The 18,515-nt window shown below is 47.2% G+C and overlaps 1 protein-coding gene across 4 annotated transcripts; it reads left to right on the forward strand.

The window, feature by feature from the left end:
* Positions 1–255: 255 nt before the first annotated feature.
* LOC309327144 (uncharacterized protein) lies at positions 256–17,845 on the forward strand. Of its 4 annotated transcripts, none has more exons than XM_081836218.1 (6): positions 256–415; positions 4,575–4,632; positions 5,342–5,435; positions 8,564–14,091; positions 15,437–15,493; positions 17,706–17,845. In XM_081836218.1, the coding sequence occupies exons 1-5, from the start codon at positions 400–402 to the stop codon at positions 15,447–15,449; spliced, it is 5,709 nt and encodes a 1,902-aa protein (XP_081692344.1). In that variant the 5' UTR covers positions 256–399; the 3' UTR covers positions 15,450–15,493; positions 17,706–17,845. The 4 variants fall into 4 exon arrangements, with proteins under 4 accessions (XP_081692344.1, XP_081692345.1, XP_081692343.1 ...); XM_081836219.1 differs by lacking the exon at positions 15,437–15,493 and having other exon boundaries at positions 8,564–12,028; positions 12,431–14,091; XM_081836217.1 differs by lacking the exon at positions 15,437–15,493 and having other exon boundaries at positions 8,564–11,842; positions 11,873–14,091.
* The last annotated feature ends 670 nt before the right edge of the window (positions 17,846–18,515 follow it).

Here is an 18,515-nt window from a genome sequence, read left to right on the forward strand (position 1 = left end):
CAGTTGAAATCCTTGCCAAACCGAATTTTGAACCGGAGCTGGCTTCGATTTCCGATTCTCCCCCACCAAATTTTGCACCGCAGTGGCTGGACGCGAGGGCTGCTAAAGCGCACGTTCTTGGACGGAGCTGGATCCGCCACGGGAAGCAGCCCCCTTTCGCTGCGCTTAGTTGCGAGGAGGAGGAGGAGGACGGGGCGCAACAGCGGAATCCTGCCCGCGTGACGTCAAAAAGCCTCTGGGTGACGTCACGCCCGCCGTCGCTCAGAGCCCGTCTCCTGGCTGGAGCGGAGGGATGCTGGGCGCGCTCAGTGTCGGGCCCAAGGGGGAGCCGGCAGCAAGTAACGCCCGGCTGCTGCCGAGTTAACAACTGCATGCGGGGCTACACTGGGTGTGCAAAACATGGGGAAGAAAAGAGGTGAGCGTCTTTCAGTGGAGGGGGGAGGGATGTTAGGGTTAAAGCTGTCGGGGGTTATTGCCCTGTGAAGGATACCGGTGGAGAGCCTCCATATTCAGAGGAAGTCTACCTGTGAAGAAACCAGGTGAAATCCTGAGTACAGTGGTACCTCGGGTTACAGACGCTTCAGGTTACAGATGCTTCAGGTTACAGACTCCGCTAACCCAGAAATAGTACCTCGGGTTAAGAACTTTGCTTCAGGGTGAGAACAGAAATCGTGCTCTGGCTGTGCAGTGGTTTTAGCTAAAGTGGTGCTTCAGGTTAAGAACAGTTTCAGCTTAAGAACGGACCTCCGGAACAAATTAAGTACTTAACCCGAGGTACCACTGTATCTCTTTCTGAACTTCGGGTGGCCACAGGTTAGGTAAAGGGACGCCTGACCGTTGGGTCCAGTCATGGCCGACTCTGGGGTTGCGGCGCTCATCTCGCTTTACTGGCTGAGGCCACTTCTGACTAAGCCACTTCTGGCGAACCAGAGCAGCGCACGGAAACGCCGTTTACCTTCCTGCAGACCTATTTATCTACTTGCACTTTGACGTGCTTTCGAACTGCTAGGTTGGCAGGAGCAGGGACAGAGCAACGGGAGCTCAACCCGTCACGGGGATTCGAACCGCCGACCTTCTGATCAGCAAACCCTAGGCTCTGTGATTTATAACCCACGTCTTTCAATGGGTGTGTGTGTTAGGGTTAAAGCTGTCGAGGGTTATTGCCCTGTGAAGGATACTGGTGTAGAGCCTCCATATTCAGAGGAAGTCTACCTGTGAAGAAACCATGTGAAATCCTGAGTACAGTGGTACCTTGGGTTACAGACGCTTCAGGTTACAGATGCTTCAGGTTACAGACTCTGCTAACCCAGAAATAGTACCTCGGGTTAAGAACTTTGCTTCAGGATGAGAACAGAAATTGTGCTCCCGTGGCACAGCGGCAGCGGGAGGCCCCATTAGCTAAAGTGGTGCTTCAGGTTAACAGTTTCAGGTTAAGAACAGACCTCCGGAGGCTGATGCCTTATCCATTAGTCCGAGGAATGCGTAATGAAAGTGACGAATACGGATGATTTACGGGACAGCTGAGGGAAGTACGAAAGAAAAAGAAGTGATGAAAATGATGTGAAACTATTGTATATATATACATTATTTTTCGTTGTTGTTGTCGTTTGTTTTGTTTTATGTTTAATAATAAAAATTATATGGAAAAAAAAGAAAAAAAGAACAGACCTCCGGAACGAGTTAAGTACTTAACCCGAGGTACCACTGTATCTCTTTCTGAACTTCGGGTGGCCACAGGTTAGGTAAAGGTAAAGGGACCCCTGACCGTTAGGTCCAGTCGTGGCCGACTCTGGGGTTGCGGCGCTCATCTCGCTTTATTGGCCGAGGGACCTGGAGTGCAGCTTCCGGGTCATGTGGCCAGCATGACTAAGCCTCTTCTGGCGAACCAGAGCAGCGAACGGAAACGCCGTTTACCTTCCCGCCGGAGTGGTACCTATTTATCTACTTGCACTTTGATGTGCTTTCGAACTGCTAGGTTGGCAGGAGCAGGGACAGAGCAACGGGAGCTCACCCCGTCACGGGGATTCGAACCGCCGACCTTCTGATCAGCAAACCCTAGGCTCTGTGATTTAACCCACGTCTTTCAATGGGGTGTGTGTGTGTGTGTTAGGGTTAAAGCTGTCGGGGGTTATTGCCCTGTGAAGGATACCGTTGTAGAGCCTCCCCGTCGCGGGGATTCAAACCACCGACCTTCTGATCGGCAATCCCTAGGCTCTGTGGTTTAGACCACAGCACCATGCCACAGTTTGTTGGACTACAACTCCCATCATCTGTAGCCGGCTGAAGTAGGTTTTAAGAAGGCCAAGTGAGACCTGCAATAAAATGTTGCTGCCTCTCCTGCTCTCTCTTGTTCTCTCCCATTCTCTGGTCTCCCCCCCCCCCGCCCTCCCAACAGTCAAATCGGCATTCCATGTTCCCCAAGCACACATAGTTCTGTTTGGGGTTTTGGGGGGACCTCCCCAAAGCGATTTTTTTTCGACTTCTGCAAATCTTGGGGTTCAACCCAGCCTGTTGCTGCTTCTTATTGTGTACGGTTGATGCTGTTTTACCTTCTACAGTGGTACCTCGGTTTAAGAACAGCCCTGTTTATGAACAATTTGGTTTACAAACTCCGTAAAACCAGAAGTAGTGTCCCGGATTGCAAACTCTACCTTGGTCTAAGAACGGAAGCTGATCAGAGAGAAAAATCGTGGAATGAAATTTTTATGACCCTAGTGGAAATGTTTTAAGAGTTTAGGTTCAAATAGATATATTAATTTTAAGGAGAAAAAGAGGGAAAGGATTTGCTGAAATATTTAATTGAATTAGAATACAAAAAAGGGAGGTGGGAGGAGGTCAAGGAAACAAGCAAATGAAATATATACTATGTGAAGGTTTGATGTGTTTTTTGCTTTTGCTTTTCTTTTTTATTTGACCGTTTTTGTTTCTCTTTTTTTCTTATTTGTATGGTATTCTTTTTCTTTTAATGTGATACATTTTTTGTTTTTTGTTTAATTTGGTGTTTTTCTGTTTTATTTGTAACCTTCAAAACCTTAATAAATATTTTATTTTTTTAAAAAAGATAAGAACGGAAGCTGAACAGTGGAAGGGTACCGGCAGTGGGAGGCCTCATTAGAGAAAGTGTACCTCAGTTTAAGAACGGTTTTGGTTTAAGAACGGACTTCCGGAACGGATTAAGTTTGTAAACCGAGGTACCACTGTATATGGATTGGCACTCAGAGACCTGATCACTATAAAGGGAGTTTAGTGTGCTTCTGGATTCTTCTTCTTAGGCGATCACTCGTAGCCGAGTAAGATTTGTCTTCCATAAACACGGTTTTAACAATGAGTCCGTAAGTGACTGTGGAGGCCAATTCTGGACCCACATGTCCTTCAACATTTGAAGACTCTAATAGGCATGATTGAGGCTCACTTAATCCAGACCCTCACTACAGGGAAATTCGGGTCATGCTTGCAGGCTTCTTCTCGTAGGCATCTTGTTGGGCACTATGACAACAGGATGCTGGAGTAGATGGGCCCTTGGCCTGATCCAGTAGGTTCTTCATTTTAATTAATTAGTACAGTGGTGCCCCGCAAGACGAACGCCTCGCAAGACGGAAAACCCGCTAGACGAAAGGGTTTTCCGTTTTGGAGGCGCTTCGCAAAACGAATTTCCCTATGGGCTTGCTTCGCAAGACGAAAATGTCTTGCGAGTTCCTGCGGGGTTTCCCCCCCTTTTTTCCCCTTTTCCTAAGCCGCTAAGCCGCTTATCAGCTGATCCGCTAAAAGCCGCTAAACCGCTAATAGCGCTAATCCGCTAAGCTGTCAATGGGCTTGCTTCGCAAGACGAAAAAACCGCTATACGAAGAGCCTCACGGAACGGATTAATTTCGTCTTGCGAGGCACCACTGTAAACCTTTTATTGGCATCACATACAAACATCCAAAACAAATCAATACAGAATTACCCCTTCCCCAGTGGCACAAAACCTTTGCTAAAAGAAAGGAGGCAGAGCAGTCTAGTGTCACATCTCTTGGTCTCCAGGGAGATCAGATGTCTGCAGTGTATTTTGAGATATTTAGCCACTAACTTGGTGAGCTCCTGATCATTCCCCAGTAATAGAAAATGTATGACCTCCAACTCTGGTTTCCATTTGGGGATGCAGAGTTGATCTAGAAATTGCTGACGGAGATCAGCATATAGTTCACAATTAAGAACCATGTGTGTAAGGGTTTCCACCCGGTGGTCTTCACATGGGCAAGTTCTTTCTTCTTCCACCCTGCCTGAGAACCTTCCCCAAAGGAGGTTTCATGGATTTGAATGGCCAGCGAAAATGCCCTTCTTTCTTGAGGGTTAAGCAAAAATTCAAGGTAATTATGGTTAGTTTCATGAGCCCAAGAAAGTTGAAAATAAAGAGGGGAGCATGTTTTCTTTGCTGCTACTGTAAGTTCCTGGCGTTCAATATCCCACAACCTAGTTTTTATTATAGCCTTGGCAGATGGTAGGGACATCATATGTTCCTATCTGGTTTTGAGGATGGATTCCTGTGAGAAACACAGGCTAAAGCTTATTTTTACTTCTGTCTGTTTTTATAGGAGGCTGGAGAAAATTTTTCTGTTGTACTGGCCCACCAGAAACGCAGTCTTCAACATGGTGAGCTACACCTCCCTTTTCTTAGTGAACGCAAGGGAACCATGTACGCCCTTTGGATGTTTGGCCCAGGCATGAGATGTATGTCTCATTGATACAGAACAGGAATTTAGTGAATGTACCAACCCATTATATGGGTTTCATCAAACTGCTTGCAAGTTAAAACTGTAGGGTATGGAGAGCTTGTTGAAGAGCAAGTCACCCAGTTGCATATATTTTGCATAAACTATTCACCCCAGGTGAGAACAATGGAGCTGAACAATGCATGCTTGAAGGAGGTGACTTATTTGAGGCAAGTGTTACTCTGCATTGTGACACCTGCTTGTGCAACCTAAAAAATGCAAATACTGCCCAGTAAAACAGAGGCCCTCAGTGTGGTGCGTTGTGTGTCTGCAATAGCAGGCAAGAACACTAGCAATCAGATTGGGTTCCCTAGCACAAGTTGAAGTTACATTTGTAAGAGAGAGACATAGTAGGTTTTCCACCAGTGATAGCCAGCTGTGTTGCTGGGAGTCATCAGGACCATAGGGCAAGTTGGAGGAATTCTGGGTGGCCTGCATTTATGGACGAAATTGTTCTGACTTGGACATCCCCTCTTATCCCCCACTTTAAGAAAACATTTTCACATCCGTTAATACATATTAAAGTTTTGGTTACTATCACTGTCTGTCCTACAAGCCCTGAAATTATTTTGTTGCCTTGTGTCTTTCAGCCTTAATATTGCTTCGTCTGAGCAATTCAAGCCTCCCTCAGAGCTAGACCCGTCAGAACCAGACCCCTCAGAGATAGAGCCAGGCCAGGACCCGGTAATTTATTCTATATCTTCATTATATTGCCATCCCTAATTCAGATGGACTGCTTAGAGAACATTTGTTTCAGGTGGAATACAGATATAGTCTTTCATACCAACACATTTGAGGAAGGTGTGTTAATTTGTGGTGGTCAAAGAGCAAAGATTTAAAAATTTTGTTGCTCCTGGGGTCACCAACCTTTTGGGCCCATTTTGAGAAGTTACAAAATGGCCACCATGGCAGGCTTGGGGGGGGGGGGTTTGCAACGTAAAACACCATCGCTGGGGGAGGCATGGCACAACACAAAATTAGACACTGCAGTCCTTAATGTCCACACACCCCACGCCCCATCGCAGGACAACATCCTGCCTACTGTGGGAAGTCAGGTGTGTGCTCATGGTCTCAGTTGTGGAGGTGACACAGTACTGAATCCCCACCTGCCCACAATGGCACTGTATTATAAAACTGCAGGTTATTGCAAGAATCCTGCCGATGTTCTTATCTGTTTACAGTTTATTTGTAAATATCCAATAAACCATTTCCATTCTTTTATAAAAAGTTTGTTATCTGGATTTCTTATTTTTCTGGTAAGTTTTGCCATTTCTGCATATCCCACAAGTTTTTGTACCCATACTTCTTATTTGGGATTTCTTCTTCTTTCCATTTTTGAGCAAGGAACAGTCTTGCCGCTGTAGTCGCATACATGAATAAATTTCTATACAGCTTGGGTAGTTCTGTCCCTATAATTCCCCAAAGGAAGGCTTCTGGGTGTTTTTTTGTTTTGTTTTTAAACAAATGTTATTTTAAACATCTTTTTCAATTCATTATATATCATTTACCAGTAAGCTTTAACCTTACTACAAGACCACCACATATGATAAAAATAATGTTCTTTTACATTTCCAACACTTATTTTATTTAGATTTATACATTTTTGCCCCTTTACTCTGTGTTAGGTACCACTGATATATCATATTCATATAATTTTCTCCCACTGCATCAGTTTTAGGCCTGGTTAATTGCCATGGCTTTCCGCAAAGCATACAGTGGGTTGTAGAGGATGAAGGCTGAAGCTAGAGAGGATTTCTCAGGTAGAGGGAATATCTATAGTGTGTGTATGCTCAGAACTGACACGACTGCTTAGCTCTTTTTGGTTGCTAAATCACCAGTTCAGTGCAGCGTAAAAAGAATAGTAGCATTTATGTGTGCTATGGGTAGGAGTGTTAGGATTCTTGCTCCGTGCTTGCAGTCATGGGATTGTTGTCGAACACAGGATGGTGTATGTTTTCATTCCACAGTGTGGGAAGTGACGGAGACAGGAAGTTTTGTACTACTGTGTTCCGGAATGTAGGACTATTGTCCTTTGTTTCTTTCTCTTTGCTGTCTGATGAGAAAGAGGAAGGAGCTAAGTCAGAATGCTCCGAGTGTATTATATGTAAAAAAAAGCAGATTAGCCAAAATGCTGAGCTATTGAGTCTGCTACGCGAACTGCAGATACTCTGCAGGATCCCTAAGCTTGCTAATGCCTCTTGGTATCAGTCGCTGTGCTGTTCGGTTTGGAGAAAGCTTTTGAAGCTCCCGAACGATCGACCAGGAGGGAGAGAACATGCCAGTTGGGCATGTGTTTCTGCCAGGGTCCTACATGCGAGTAGGGCAATCCTAACAAGGAGAGGATATATTAATTGCTATTTATCCCTCCAGGCTCCCACATGTGTGGGTTCAACAGAGTTTCCAAGTCCCATCCTTGGCAGTAAAAGTAAAAGCATAGGAATTAGGCTGTAAAACCTTGTTTTGAGTCCAGGATGTGGGTGGCACTGTTGGTTAAACCACAGAGCCTAGGACTTGCCGATCAGAAAGTCGGCGGTTCGAATCCCCGCAACGGGGTGAGCTCCCATTGCTCGGTCCCAGCTCCTGCCAACCTAGCAGTACGAAAGCATGTCAAAGTGCAAGTAGATAAATAGGTACTGCTCCGGCGGGAAGGTAAACGGCGTTTCTGTGTGCTGCTCTGGTTCGCCAGAAGCGGCTTAGGCATGCTGGCCACATGACCCGGAAGCTGTACGCCGGCTCCCTCGGCCAGTAAGCGAGATGGGCACCGCAACCCCAGAGTCGGTCATGACTGGACCTAATGGTCAGGGGTCCCTTTACGTTTATGAAGTAAGCTGGCTTCCCTCCTCTTACCCTGCTTAATAAAGAACCAGGCAACAACTTTCCAGAGATAAAAAGAAGATAAATTTCCTACCAGAGAAGAATGGCAGATGAAGGTGATGGACTACACTGAAATGGCTAAAATGACCGGAAGAATCAGAAATCAGGAAGACCAAAATTTTAATATGGAATGGGGAAAATTTATAATTTATCTTAAAAGACCACTGTAAACAGTTAAAATCCTTAGTAGGATTAGAATATCACTTGTAGTTTAAGGGCGAATTCTGGATACAGTGAAGATGTAAAAGATTTGGATCATAATAAAAGATGCAGGGGGAAATGATTTATAATAGGACCCACAAAGGGGAGGACGGAAGTCCAGGAGATTCCTTGGAATCTTGTTTTTATGATTCATGTTTGATATATCTCTGTGAAATTTTAACTTAAAAAAATCAGGCAACAACTTGTAAAATAAGTGTAAAAGTAAGATTAACTTTATAATCATGCATTGGTTCTATCAGTAAAAACTATGCAGGCAAAATATTACAGTATAACCAGCTTCAGGCATGTGTCAGTTTCAGAGCATCCAACTCTGGTCCAAGGCAGAGTGAGAGGAACAGGAAGTGCTATATGCTCCTTCCTCTCCAGGAGAGGAAGGGGAAATGGCATCACACAGAGTCCTCTCTACCAATTGTTTTTCTATGGTCTATCTACCTATCAGCAATACAGCTCTGCGGACTTAGCCCCTTCTGATGCTAACTAGCAAGAATATGCATCTGTCAGGTTGGGCTGCCAATTTCTCACATTATGTTCTTCCCCGCTCTCACCCATCCTAAGGGCTTTCAAGTAATGCATCTGGTTAAGAGCCCAGACCCTTGCCTGCCTATCATCTGTCAGGTTGGGCAAAAAGGGTGTCTCTTTAACTTCATAAGTCAACTCTTATTTTGAATGTAAGGTGTCGGTGGTCATACATACATACTATTTCTTTCCCCAAACAGGAAGATGGCTTGTATGTTGAGAATGAGATACAAACTTCAAAAGTGGATATCCCAGAAGGAAATAGGTGGAGGTGGTCTCGATTACACAAAGAAGTAGAGCAGCAAACCTCAAGGACGGCTATACTCATTCCAGAGATAGAGACGTCATCCGAGGCAGACGTTCAGGTCCAAACCTCGTTTTCGAGCCTACCAAGAGGAAGGGAGGCCCAGGCGCAAACTTCATTTCTCTCCCTGCGGTCTCCAACCCCGGTAGAAAATGACGCTCAAGTGCAAACTTCATTTATGGAATTGCCAAGAGAGGCGGAAGCTCAGGTGCAAACATCCTTGCTTTCGTTACCTGGAGAAAAGGAGATGCATGCCCAAACCTCGTTCAGCTCGTTGCCAGAAAGGAGGTCTGTGGCATCTTTTGCAGGATCTGCCCTGTCCTCTTCTTCCTATCTAGAGTTGTTAGAGAAGTTTCCTTCTCTGCCCATGTTATCTGAGGCCCAGGTGCAGACCTCACATCTTGACATAAGAGTTCCTTCGGAAATCGACATTCAGCTGCAGACTTCGTTTTCGGACTACATGTCAGAAAGAGAGTATGCATCCTCTTCTGAGCCCCAGAGTAAGCTATCACCCCAGTCATCAGTGATAGAACAAAGCGCGATATATCCCGTATATATTGATACTGGGGTACAAACTTTACCTGTGGAAATACCGCCTGGCAACGACTGGCGTTCTGCGCGGTTAAATACTGCGGCCCAGGTGCAAACGTCCTTTGCTTCAATGACAGAACAACGGCCAATGCTTGGGTTAGGAAAAGGCGAGGAGACAGCAGGAGAAGTGGAATCCCTTTTTTCTATAGAAGAGGCACCTCTGCCGTCTGAACGGGCTGAAAGAGCTATGCAGACATCTGAGACATTGCTTCGGCAGTGGAAGCAATGGCATACATTACAGCCACGATCTGATGCACAGGTGCAAACCTCCACCATTGAACTGCTAAAGAAGCTTTCTTTGCTATCCCGGATTCAGAGCATGGAATCAGCTTCCCGTGCCGAGTTACTAAAGAAAGCTTCCTCTCTGTCAGTGGGTGAACCCCACATGCAAACTTCAAGTCCTGAATTACTGAGGAAGGCTTCTTCTTGGTCAAACTCCGAGGTCCAAGGCCAGATCTTAAGTGATGAGCTGCTGCTGAAGAAGCGTCCATCTTCGGCACAAGTGCTTAGAACCTCAGATTATGAACTGGCAAGGTTGCTTTCTCCCAAGTCAACAACCAAGGAGGCCCAGATACAAACATCTGAGGTAGAACTCATCAATAAACTTTTGTCAGATAGGTCAACAGACACTCTCTTCCGAAAGTCCTCTTCTGCGTCATATATCAAACCCCAGGAGAGGACCTCAGACACTGATTTCCCAAAGTCCCATTCTGCATCATTTGCAAAAACTCCAGAGAAGATATTGGACAGTGATTTCCAAAGCTACGCTTCCATGTCACATGCTGAACCCCAGAAGAAGGTCTCAGACACTGATTTTCAAAAGTACTCTTCTTTGTCATTGATTGAGGGTGGGGATGATAATCAGGAACCTTTAACAGAAGGGAAGGAGTACCTTATTACCCCACAGGTGATGGAAGCTCAGATCCGTAAATGGTATCACGAACTCCCAGAAGTTCAGACATCAGCCTCTCAAAAAGAGCCTCTTTGGACGCCAACAATTGACAGTGAGGTACAAACATCGCATGTTGAAATACCATATGGAAACAAGTGGCGTGAATCACGTTTGCAAACCGAAGCTCAGGTGCAGACTTCAGGGCTTAAAGTACCCGTGGAAAAAGCGGAATCCTTTCCCCAAGTGCAGAAGGCCAACCAGACCCAAACATCCTTGCTTGAAATATGGCGAGCAAGAGAGTTAGCTGAAGCCCAGAACCAGACTTGCGGCTTCGATGAAGCCGAAACAGAGGAGTTCCCTCATGGATTACTAGTTGATAGCCATGCACAAACATCAGATTTTGACTTTTGGAAAGCAAAGGAACAAATGGATATTGAAACACAGACTTCAGTAGACAAAATTCTACAGCAAGGAATCAGGCCTTCTCCCACTGAACAGGTTGACAAGCTGGTGCAGACATCTTTTCTTGATCTGGGGAAATCAAAAGACTACATGCAGCAGAAGGCATCTGAGACAGACTTAACGGATCCTGAAGGAACATATTTCCCCCCATTACAAAGTGACTTTGAAGTGGGAACTGGTACTCAGGCACAACGCTCCATCTCTGATTTCCTAGAGGCACAAAAAGAGCCTCCTCTGGCGCAACCAACCAATGCTGAAGTGCAAACCTCAAATGTTGAAATACCTGCGGGGAGCTCGTGGCGTTCATCACGCTTGCATTCTGATGTTCAACAGCAAACTTCACTGGAATTTGACGAGGAAGAATCAGAAGCTTTCCCCTCATCACAAAAGGACATCCAGTCACAAACCTCCCTTCTTGACATATGGAAGGCAAAACAGCTCCATGATGCCCAGATCCAAACTTCTTGGATGGATTTCCCAACAGATGTGGAAGATCCTTTTCTCTCACCACAGTCTGAAAGCCCATCTGACTACTTCATGCCTGAGGAAGAACAGTCTCCTCCACCAGCCCTACTGGATGCTCAGATGCAAACCTCTCTCCTTGACATTTGGAAGGCAAAAGAACTCCATAATGCTCAGAAGCAAACTTCTTGGATAGATGTGCCAGAACCCATGGAAGAACCTTTTCTCCCACCACAGTCTGAAAGCCCAATTGAGCCACCTATGCTTGAGATGGAAGAGGCTCCTCTACCAGGCAGAATTGACAACCAGGTGCAAACCTCCTTCTCTGACAGGTGGTGGAAGAAAGAACGAGTGGATGCTGAGATGCAAAGTTCCCTGGCAGATTTGCCACAGGGCAACAAGGTTGTGCCTCTTCTCCCACCACAGTCTGAAAGCCCACTTGAGCCAGCTGAGCTTGAGATAAAGGAGGCTCCTCCTCCAGCCAGAATGGAAAACCAGGTGCAAACCTCCTTCTCTGACATATGGCGGAAAAAAGAACGAGTGGATGCTGAGATGCAAAGTTCCCTGGCAGATTTGCCACAAGTCACCAAGGTGGTGCCTCTCCTACCACAGCCTGAAAGCCCAACTGAGCCACCTGAGCTTGAGATAAAAGAGGCTCGTCCTCCAGGCAGAATGGACAACCAGGTGCAAACCTCCTTCTCTGATATATGGCGGAAAAAAGAACGAGCGGATGCTAAGATGCAAAGTTCCCTGGCAGATTTGCCACAAGTCACCAAGGTGGTGCCCCTCCTACCACAGCCTGAAAGCCCAACTGAGCCACCTGAGGTTGAGATAAAAGAGGCTGCTCAGGATTGCAGAATTGACAACCAGGTGCAAACCTCCTTCTCTGACATATGGCGGAAAAAAGAACGAGCGGATGCTAAGATGCAAAGTTCCCTGGCAGATTTGCCACAAGTCACCAAGGTGGTGCCCCTCATACCACAGCCTGAAAGCCCAACTGAGCCACCTGAGGTTGAGATAAAAGAAGCTGCTCCTCCAGCCAGAATGGACAACCAGGTGCAAACCTCCTTCTCTGACATATGGCGGAAAAAAGAACGAGCGGATGCTAAGATGCAAAGTTCCTTAGCAGATTTGCCACAAGTCACCAAGGTGGTGCCCCTCCTACCACAGCCTGAAAGCCCAATTGAGCCAGCTTTGGTTGAGATTATAGAGGCTGCTCCTCCAGCCAGAATGGACAACCAGGTGCAAACCTCCTTCTCTGACATATGGCGGAAAAAAGAACGAGCGGATGCTAAGATGCAAAGTTCCCTGGCAGATTTGCCACAAGGCACCAAGGAGGTGCCTCTGCTACCACAGTCTGAAAGCCCAATTGAGCCAGCTGTGGTTGAGATAAAAGAGGCTCGTCCTCCGACCAGAATGGACAACCAGGTGCAAACCTCCTTCTCTGACATATGGCAGAAAAAAGAGCGAGCGGATGCTAAAATACAAAGTTCCCTGGGAAATTTACCACAGTCTGAAAGCCCAATTGAGCCAGCTGTGGTTGAGATAAAGGAGGCTCCTCCTCCGACCAGAATGGACAACCAGGTGCAAACCTCCTTCTCTGACACATGGCGGGAAAAAGAACAAGCGGATGCTGAAATACAAAGTTCTCTGGGAGATTTGCCACAGGTCACCAAGGTAGTGCCCCTCCTACCACAGTCTGAAAGCCCAATTGAGCCAGCTGTGATTGAGATAAAGGAGGCTCATCCTCCAGGCAGAATTGACAACCAGGTGCAAACCTCCTTCTCTGACATATGGCGGAAAAAAGAGCGAGCTGACGCTGAGATGCAAAGTTCCCTGGCAGATTTGCCACAGGGCACCAAGGAGGTGCTTCTCCCATCACAAGCTGAAAGCCCAATACAGTCACCCATGCCTGACTCAGTAGATACAGCTCCTGAATTTCCTCCCCCAATTGAACCTAAGGAGCCAACTTCCTTACCTGAAATGCCCGAGACGATGAAGCCAGTGGATGTTCCAAAGTCACTTCCCCCATCACCAAGTGACAGCAAGGACCAGACCTCCCAGCCTGATATGCAGACACCAGAAGAATTACCCATAGCGCAGGAGCAGTCTTCAAAGACCAGTTTGGCAAGTGCCAAAGTTGTAACTCCTGTCTCATCACACACATCTTTGAGCCCTGTTCCATCACAAACTGCTGTCTCTCCCGCCCTCTCTCGCACTGCTGTCTCTCCCGCCCTCTCTCGCACCGCTGTCTCTCCTGCCCTCTCTCGCACCGCTGTCTCTCCTGCCCACTCTCGCACTGCTGTCTCTCCTGCCCTCTCTCGCACTGCTGTCTCTCCCGCCCACTCTCGCACCACTGTCTCTCCCGCCCACTCTCGCACTGCTGTCTCTCCTGCCCTCTCTCGCACTGCCTCTCCCGCCCACTCTCGCACTGCTGTCTCTCCTGCCCTCTCTCGCACTGTCTCTCCTGCCCTCTCTCGCCCTGCTGCTTCTCCAGCTTCCTCCCACTCCGCTGTTTCTCCTGTCTTACCATACACTCCTGCATCTCCTGCTGCATCAGAAATTCCCAGCCCAGTTCGACCACCCTCACCTGCATCGCTGTACGCAGAGGAGCAGCACTCTGACCTTGCAGAGCAGAAAAGAGCTTCGATGGAAAAAACACTGCTGGAATTATGGACCACACGAGAGGAGGCCGAGGTTCAAAAGCAAACTGACCAACTTCAGCTTCACCTCGAGGATTTACCTTTATTCCCAAAGCTGGAAGACAGCCAGGTGGAGATTGCAGAGGCGACGAAACCTGAAGGGAAGAAACCAAAACAAGTTTCTAAAGTGCCGAAAAAGTCGAAAGCTCCTGCGTTTGCTGAAGCCCAGGTCCAGACCTCGTTTGTCGAAATACCCCGGGAGAAGAAATGGCGTGCATCTCGCATATTTGCGGAGGCCCAAGTCCAGACTTCTTTTCAAGACCTCCATGTGAAAGAAAGGGCCCCGATTATGCGTGATCACGTGGCAGCCAAAAGGTAGGAGACGAATACTGCTCTGCTGTAGCTTTACTGTGCTGTGATGGTTTTCATTCCCGCTTTGCGGTCAACCTCAGCTTCAGAGGTTGACAGCTAAAGCACATGAGTAGAAACCTGCTACTGAGCTGCACCATTTGAAGCGGAAGGTGGGCTCCCCATGTTAATTGCTCCCTGTACAGTGGTACCTCAGGTTACATACGCTTTAGGTTACATACACTTCAGGTTACAGACTCCACTAACCCAGAAATAGTACCGCGGGTTAAGAACTTTGCTTCAGGATGAGAACAGAAACCGTGCTCCGGCGGCGCGGCAGCAGCAGGAGGCCCCATTAGCTAAAGTGGTGCTTCAGGTTAAGAACAGTTTCAGGTTAAGAACAGACCTCCGGAACGAATGAAGTACATAACCAGAGGTACCACTGTACATACAAAGCTGGAGCATTGGGGAGAGGTTTTAAAGCAAGCCTCAGTGGCGTAGCCAGAGGGGCTGTGGCGCTGGGCACAAAATTCTGAGAGGGTGCAACCAGGCGTCCCCATGTAGGCGCCAGCTTCCGTGGGGATCCCTGTCCCGGCAAAAGTGGCAGAGCAACCTAGCTCCAAAATGAGCAGGCACAGACAGGGAGGCAGGCAAAGCATAGCTCCTCTCCGTGAGCATTGCAGGGATTTACCCGCCAGCACATGGTTGCCTTCTTGCCTTATTAATTGCTGAGGGGGACTTGTGCACACAGGCAGGTCTGTCCCATATCACCGACTGAGGCAAAACAGGAACGCGCTGCACTGTGCACATGTTGTGCGCCACTGCCCCCTTCCCTCCTTCCCCCTTTCTGGGGTCGCACATCAGCGGCTTCCAGGATCCGGCGAGATCTTGCAAGAGCCCTGCGAGATTGTGCAAGGCCTCTGTGTAATTTTGCGGGGCTCTCGTGGGGATCCCGCCGGAAGTGTCGCCTTGCTCCTCTGGCCATGGGGTAAATAGAGCACCCCGCCAAGAAATGTCAAAAACTTAAGAGTTCTGCTTTGAAACAGCAAAGTTTTTGCATCTCTGCTGGCCCTAGCAGGTCTCACCTGATTTTTTTAAAATAAAAAAATGCATTAACAGTGGATGAAAACTGGGAGTTGTACAAGTCAAGCAGAAATTTGTGCCTGGGATACTGCCAATATGCTAACAGCTAGTGTGGAAGTGGCGCCCCCCCCACTTTAGATAGGTTGTCCTGTGAGTAGACAGGAAGCAATGAAATCTGAACAGGAAACTTATAGCTCAGGAGGACTTAGTAGGAATACAATGAGTTGACAATGAATGACACTGTCTGGATTCCCCATAAAAACTGAGTGTTTTATTATGTTCATTCCAGACTAAACTGCTAGTGTGGAGGCTTCCCTTGTAAGGCAATTGGATGGATCCAGATTAAGTGAGTCGCATTTAGTTCCCACTGAAATCAACAGGTTCTTAACTTCAGTTGGTGCAAAATTCAGCAGCTAGGTTGCTCACTGGGACAAGATGGTTTGATCATATTACACAGGTCCTGGTCTGACCGCACTGGCTGCCAAGTAGTTTGCAGGCCCAATTCAAAGTGCTGGTTCTGACCTACAAACCCTTAAATGGTTCAGGACTGCAGTACCTCAAGGACCGCCTTTCCCTGTAGGAACCAACCTGTACCCTGCAATAATAATCCGAGGTCTTTCTTTGTGAGCCTCCTACATGAGAGGTCCAGAGGGTGGCAACATGAGAACAGGCCTTTTCTGCGATGGCTCCCCATTTGTAGAATGCTTTCCCCAGGAAGACTCGCCTGTTGCCTTCATTACATATCTTGAAGTCCGAAGCAAAATCATCCCCCTTCTCCCAGGCCTTTGGCTTATTAAACAATCTACAGCCTTTTACACTGTGTGCGGGTGGAGTAGGGGGTTGTTCCTGTTTTGTTTGTTAGTAGTATGCAGTGCAGTTTCGTGTTTTGGTATAATAATAAATAAATCTTTATTGCGGTCCAAAGACCCATAGAACAATTTCAGAACAAAATACAGTTAAGACAGCCAACCACAAAAGAGAGAGAAACTGGGGCGGTCATTGTGTTTTGTTTCGAGCTTGATGGTCTTTGTTTCTTTTGACTTCCGAAAGAAACTTTGCCACGGCCAGCGTAATATCATTAGACCTGTCACCCAAAAGATATTTAATATGGGAGGCTTCAGATTTTCCTGGCAGATTTGCCTGTAGGGGTTTGATCCCTTGCTTGCCCATAAAAGGTAAAGGTAAAGGGACCCCTGACCATTAGGTCCAGTCGTGGCTGACTCTGGGGTTGTGGTGCTCATCTCGCTTTATTGGCCGAGGGAGCCAGCGTATAGCTTCTGGGTCATGTGGCCAGCATGACTAAGCCGCTTCTGGTGAACCAGCACAGTGCACGGAAACAGCGTTTACCTTCCCGCCAGAGCGGTACCTATTTATCTACTTGCACTTTGACGTGCTTTTGAACAGCTAGGTTGGCAGGAGCAGGGACCGAGCAACGGGAGCTCACCCCATCACGGGGATTCGAACCGCCGACCTAGTGATTGGCAAGTCCTAGGCTCTGTGGTTTAACCCACAGCACCACCCACGTCCCTGCTTGCCCATACTGCCCACAATTGCAGTAAGATATGCTTCATGCAATCGACGTCCTGAGAACATAAACAAAGCCTGTTCGGATAAGGGTTGCCTCTCAGCCTACCATTTAGCACTTCCAGAGGAAATACATTTAGCCTGGCTTTGGTAAATAAATGCTGATAGGTTGGTACAGAATTGTTTTTACTGTATTTTTCGCTCTATAAGACACACCAGACGACAAGACACACCTAGTTTTTGGAGGAGGAAAACAAGAAAAAAAATATTCTGAATATCAGAAGCCAGAACAGCAAGAGGGATCGCTGTGCAGTGAAAGCAGCAATCCCTCTTGCTGTTCTGGCTTCTGGGATAGCTGCGCAGCTTGCATTCACTCCATAAGACGCACACACATTTCCCCTTACTTTTTAGGAGGGAAAAAGTGAGTCTTATAGAGCAAAAAAATACGGTATATTGTAAACTGCCCTGTGATCTTTGGATGACAGTATAGAAATGTAATAAATAAATAAAATCATTTCATTGGGACCAAAGTGTAGCTTCGTGTGGATCCATCCCATTAGTCTTTTCCCAACCCCCACAACCACCAGAGAATTGAAGGTGAGAGCTGAAAGAGAGATCACCTGTGTTCATGTGTTCCATGTGTTCCATTCTTGTCTCTGAGAAATGAGCCTGGATAGCTCAGTTGGTTAGAACATGGCGCCGATAATGCCAAGGTTGCAGGTTCATTCCCCGTATGGGACAACTGCATCTTCCTGCTTTGCAGTCGATTGGACCAGATGAGCCTCAGAGTCTCTTTCAACTCTACAGTTCTATGATTCTTTCCCTGACTATTTTAATACTCCACCTTGACATGCTGGTGCAAAATAGGTTTGGAGGGTCTTCATATTCTTTCAAAAACAAGCATGGCCTGTTTTGGCCAGAGAGCAACAGAGGGCTGAACGAATTGTGACTGTTCACCACGCAAAGGGGCTGCCCTCAAAATGGTTACCTGCATCTGAAAACCCTTCCTAATGTTCCCTTTTCTTGTGTTCCAGGGTACCAAGGGGACCGAAGCGAGCAGCGCCAGTGTCCGTGCACTTACACGTAAAGATGTCTCCAAAGCGTCAAACTAGCAATGAAAAGAAATAGTGAATTCTTGAATTTAAAGAAATAAAGGATTGCGAAATACCAGAAACGTAACCAACGGCTATTTCTGTAGGTGGGTGAGCAAACAGAGAAGCAGGCAGAGGCGTGCGAAGGGGCGTGAGCAAGGACAGGTGCAGCAAAGCTGCCATTAGGGGGAAATACAGGAACAACTGGTGCACATTTTAGTTGCAGAAAGGCTGTGGGATGGCGCACAGTCCATGCGTGTGCATGTTTTGTCTGTAATGCAGCTGTAAGTCAACACCCCTGTAATCCCACTTCAAATATTTTAGTCATGGATTCAACAGCATGGGGAAAGGCCAGTTAGTGACAACAGATGTAGACACTCAGGATGTACCCAACGGTTTAGACCACAGCACCACCCGTGTCACTGCACATAGCATACTAGAGTGACTATAGTAAGGTGGGACCTATACAGGATTTGTTAATATGTGTGGTGTAGTGGTTCAGAGCGGTAGACTCCTAATCTGGGGAACCGGGTTCACGTCTCCGCTCCTCCACATGCAGCTGCTGGGTGACCTTGGGCCAGTCACACTTCTCTGAAGTCTCTCAGCCCCACTCACCTCACAGAGTGTTTGTTGTGGGGGAGGAAGGGAAAGGAGATTGTTTGCCGCTTTGAGACACCTTTGGGTAGTGATAAAGTGGGATATCAAATCCAAACTCTTCTTCTTACTGAGCCAATGCATACGGACAATGCCTGT

This window comes from Podarcis erhardii (assembly GCF_964252035.2).
Source record: "Podarcis erhardii genome assembly, chromosome: 13".
In the NCBI taxonomy this organism is placed as follows: Eukaryota; Metazoa; Chordata; class Lepidosauria; order Squamata; family Lacertidae; genus Podarcis; species Podarcis erhardii.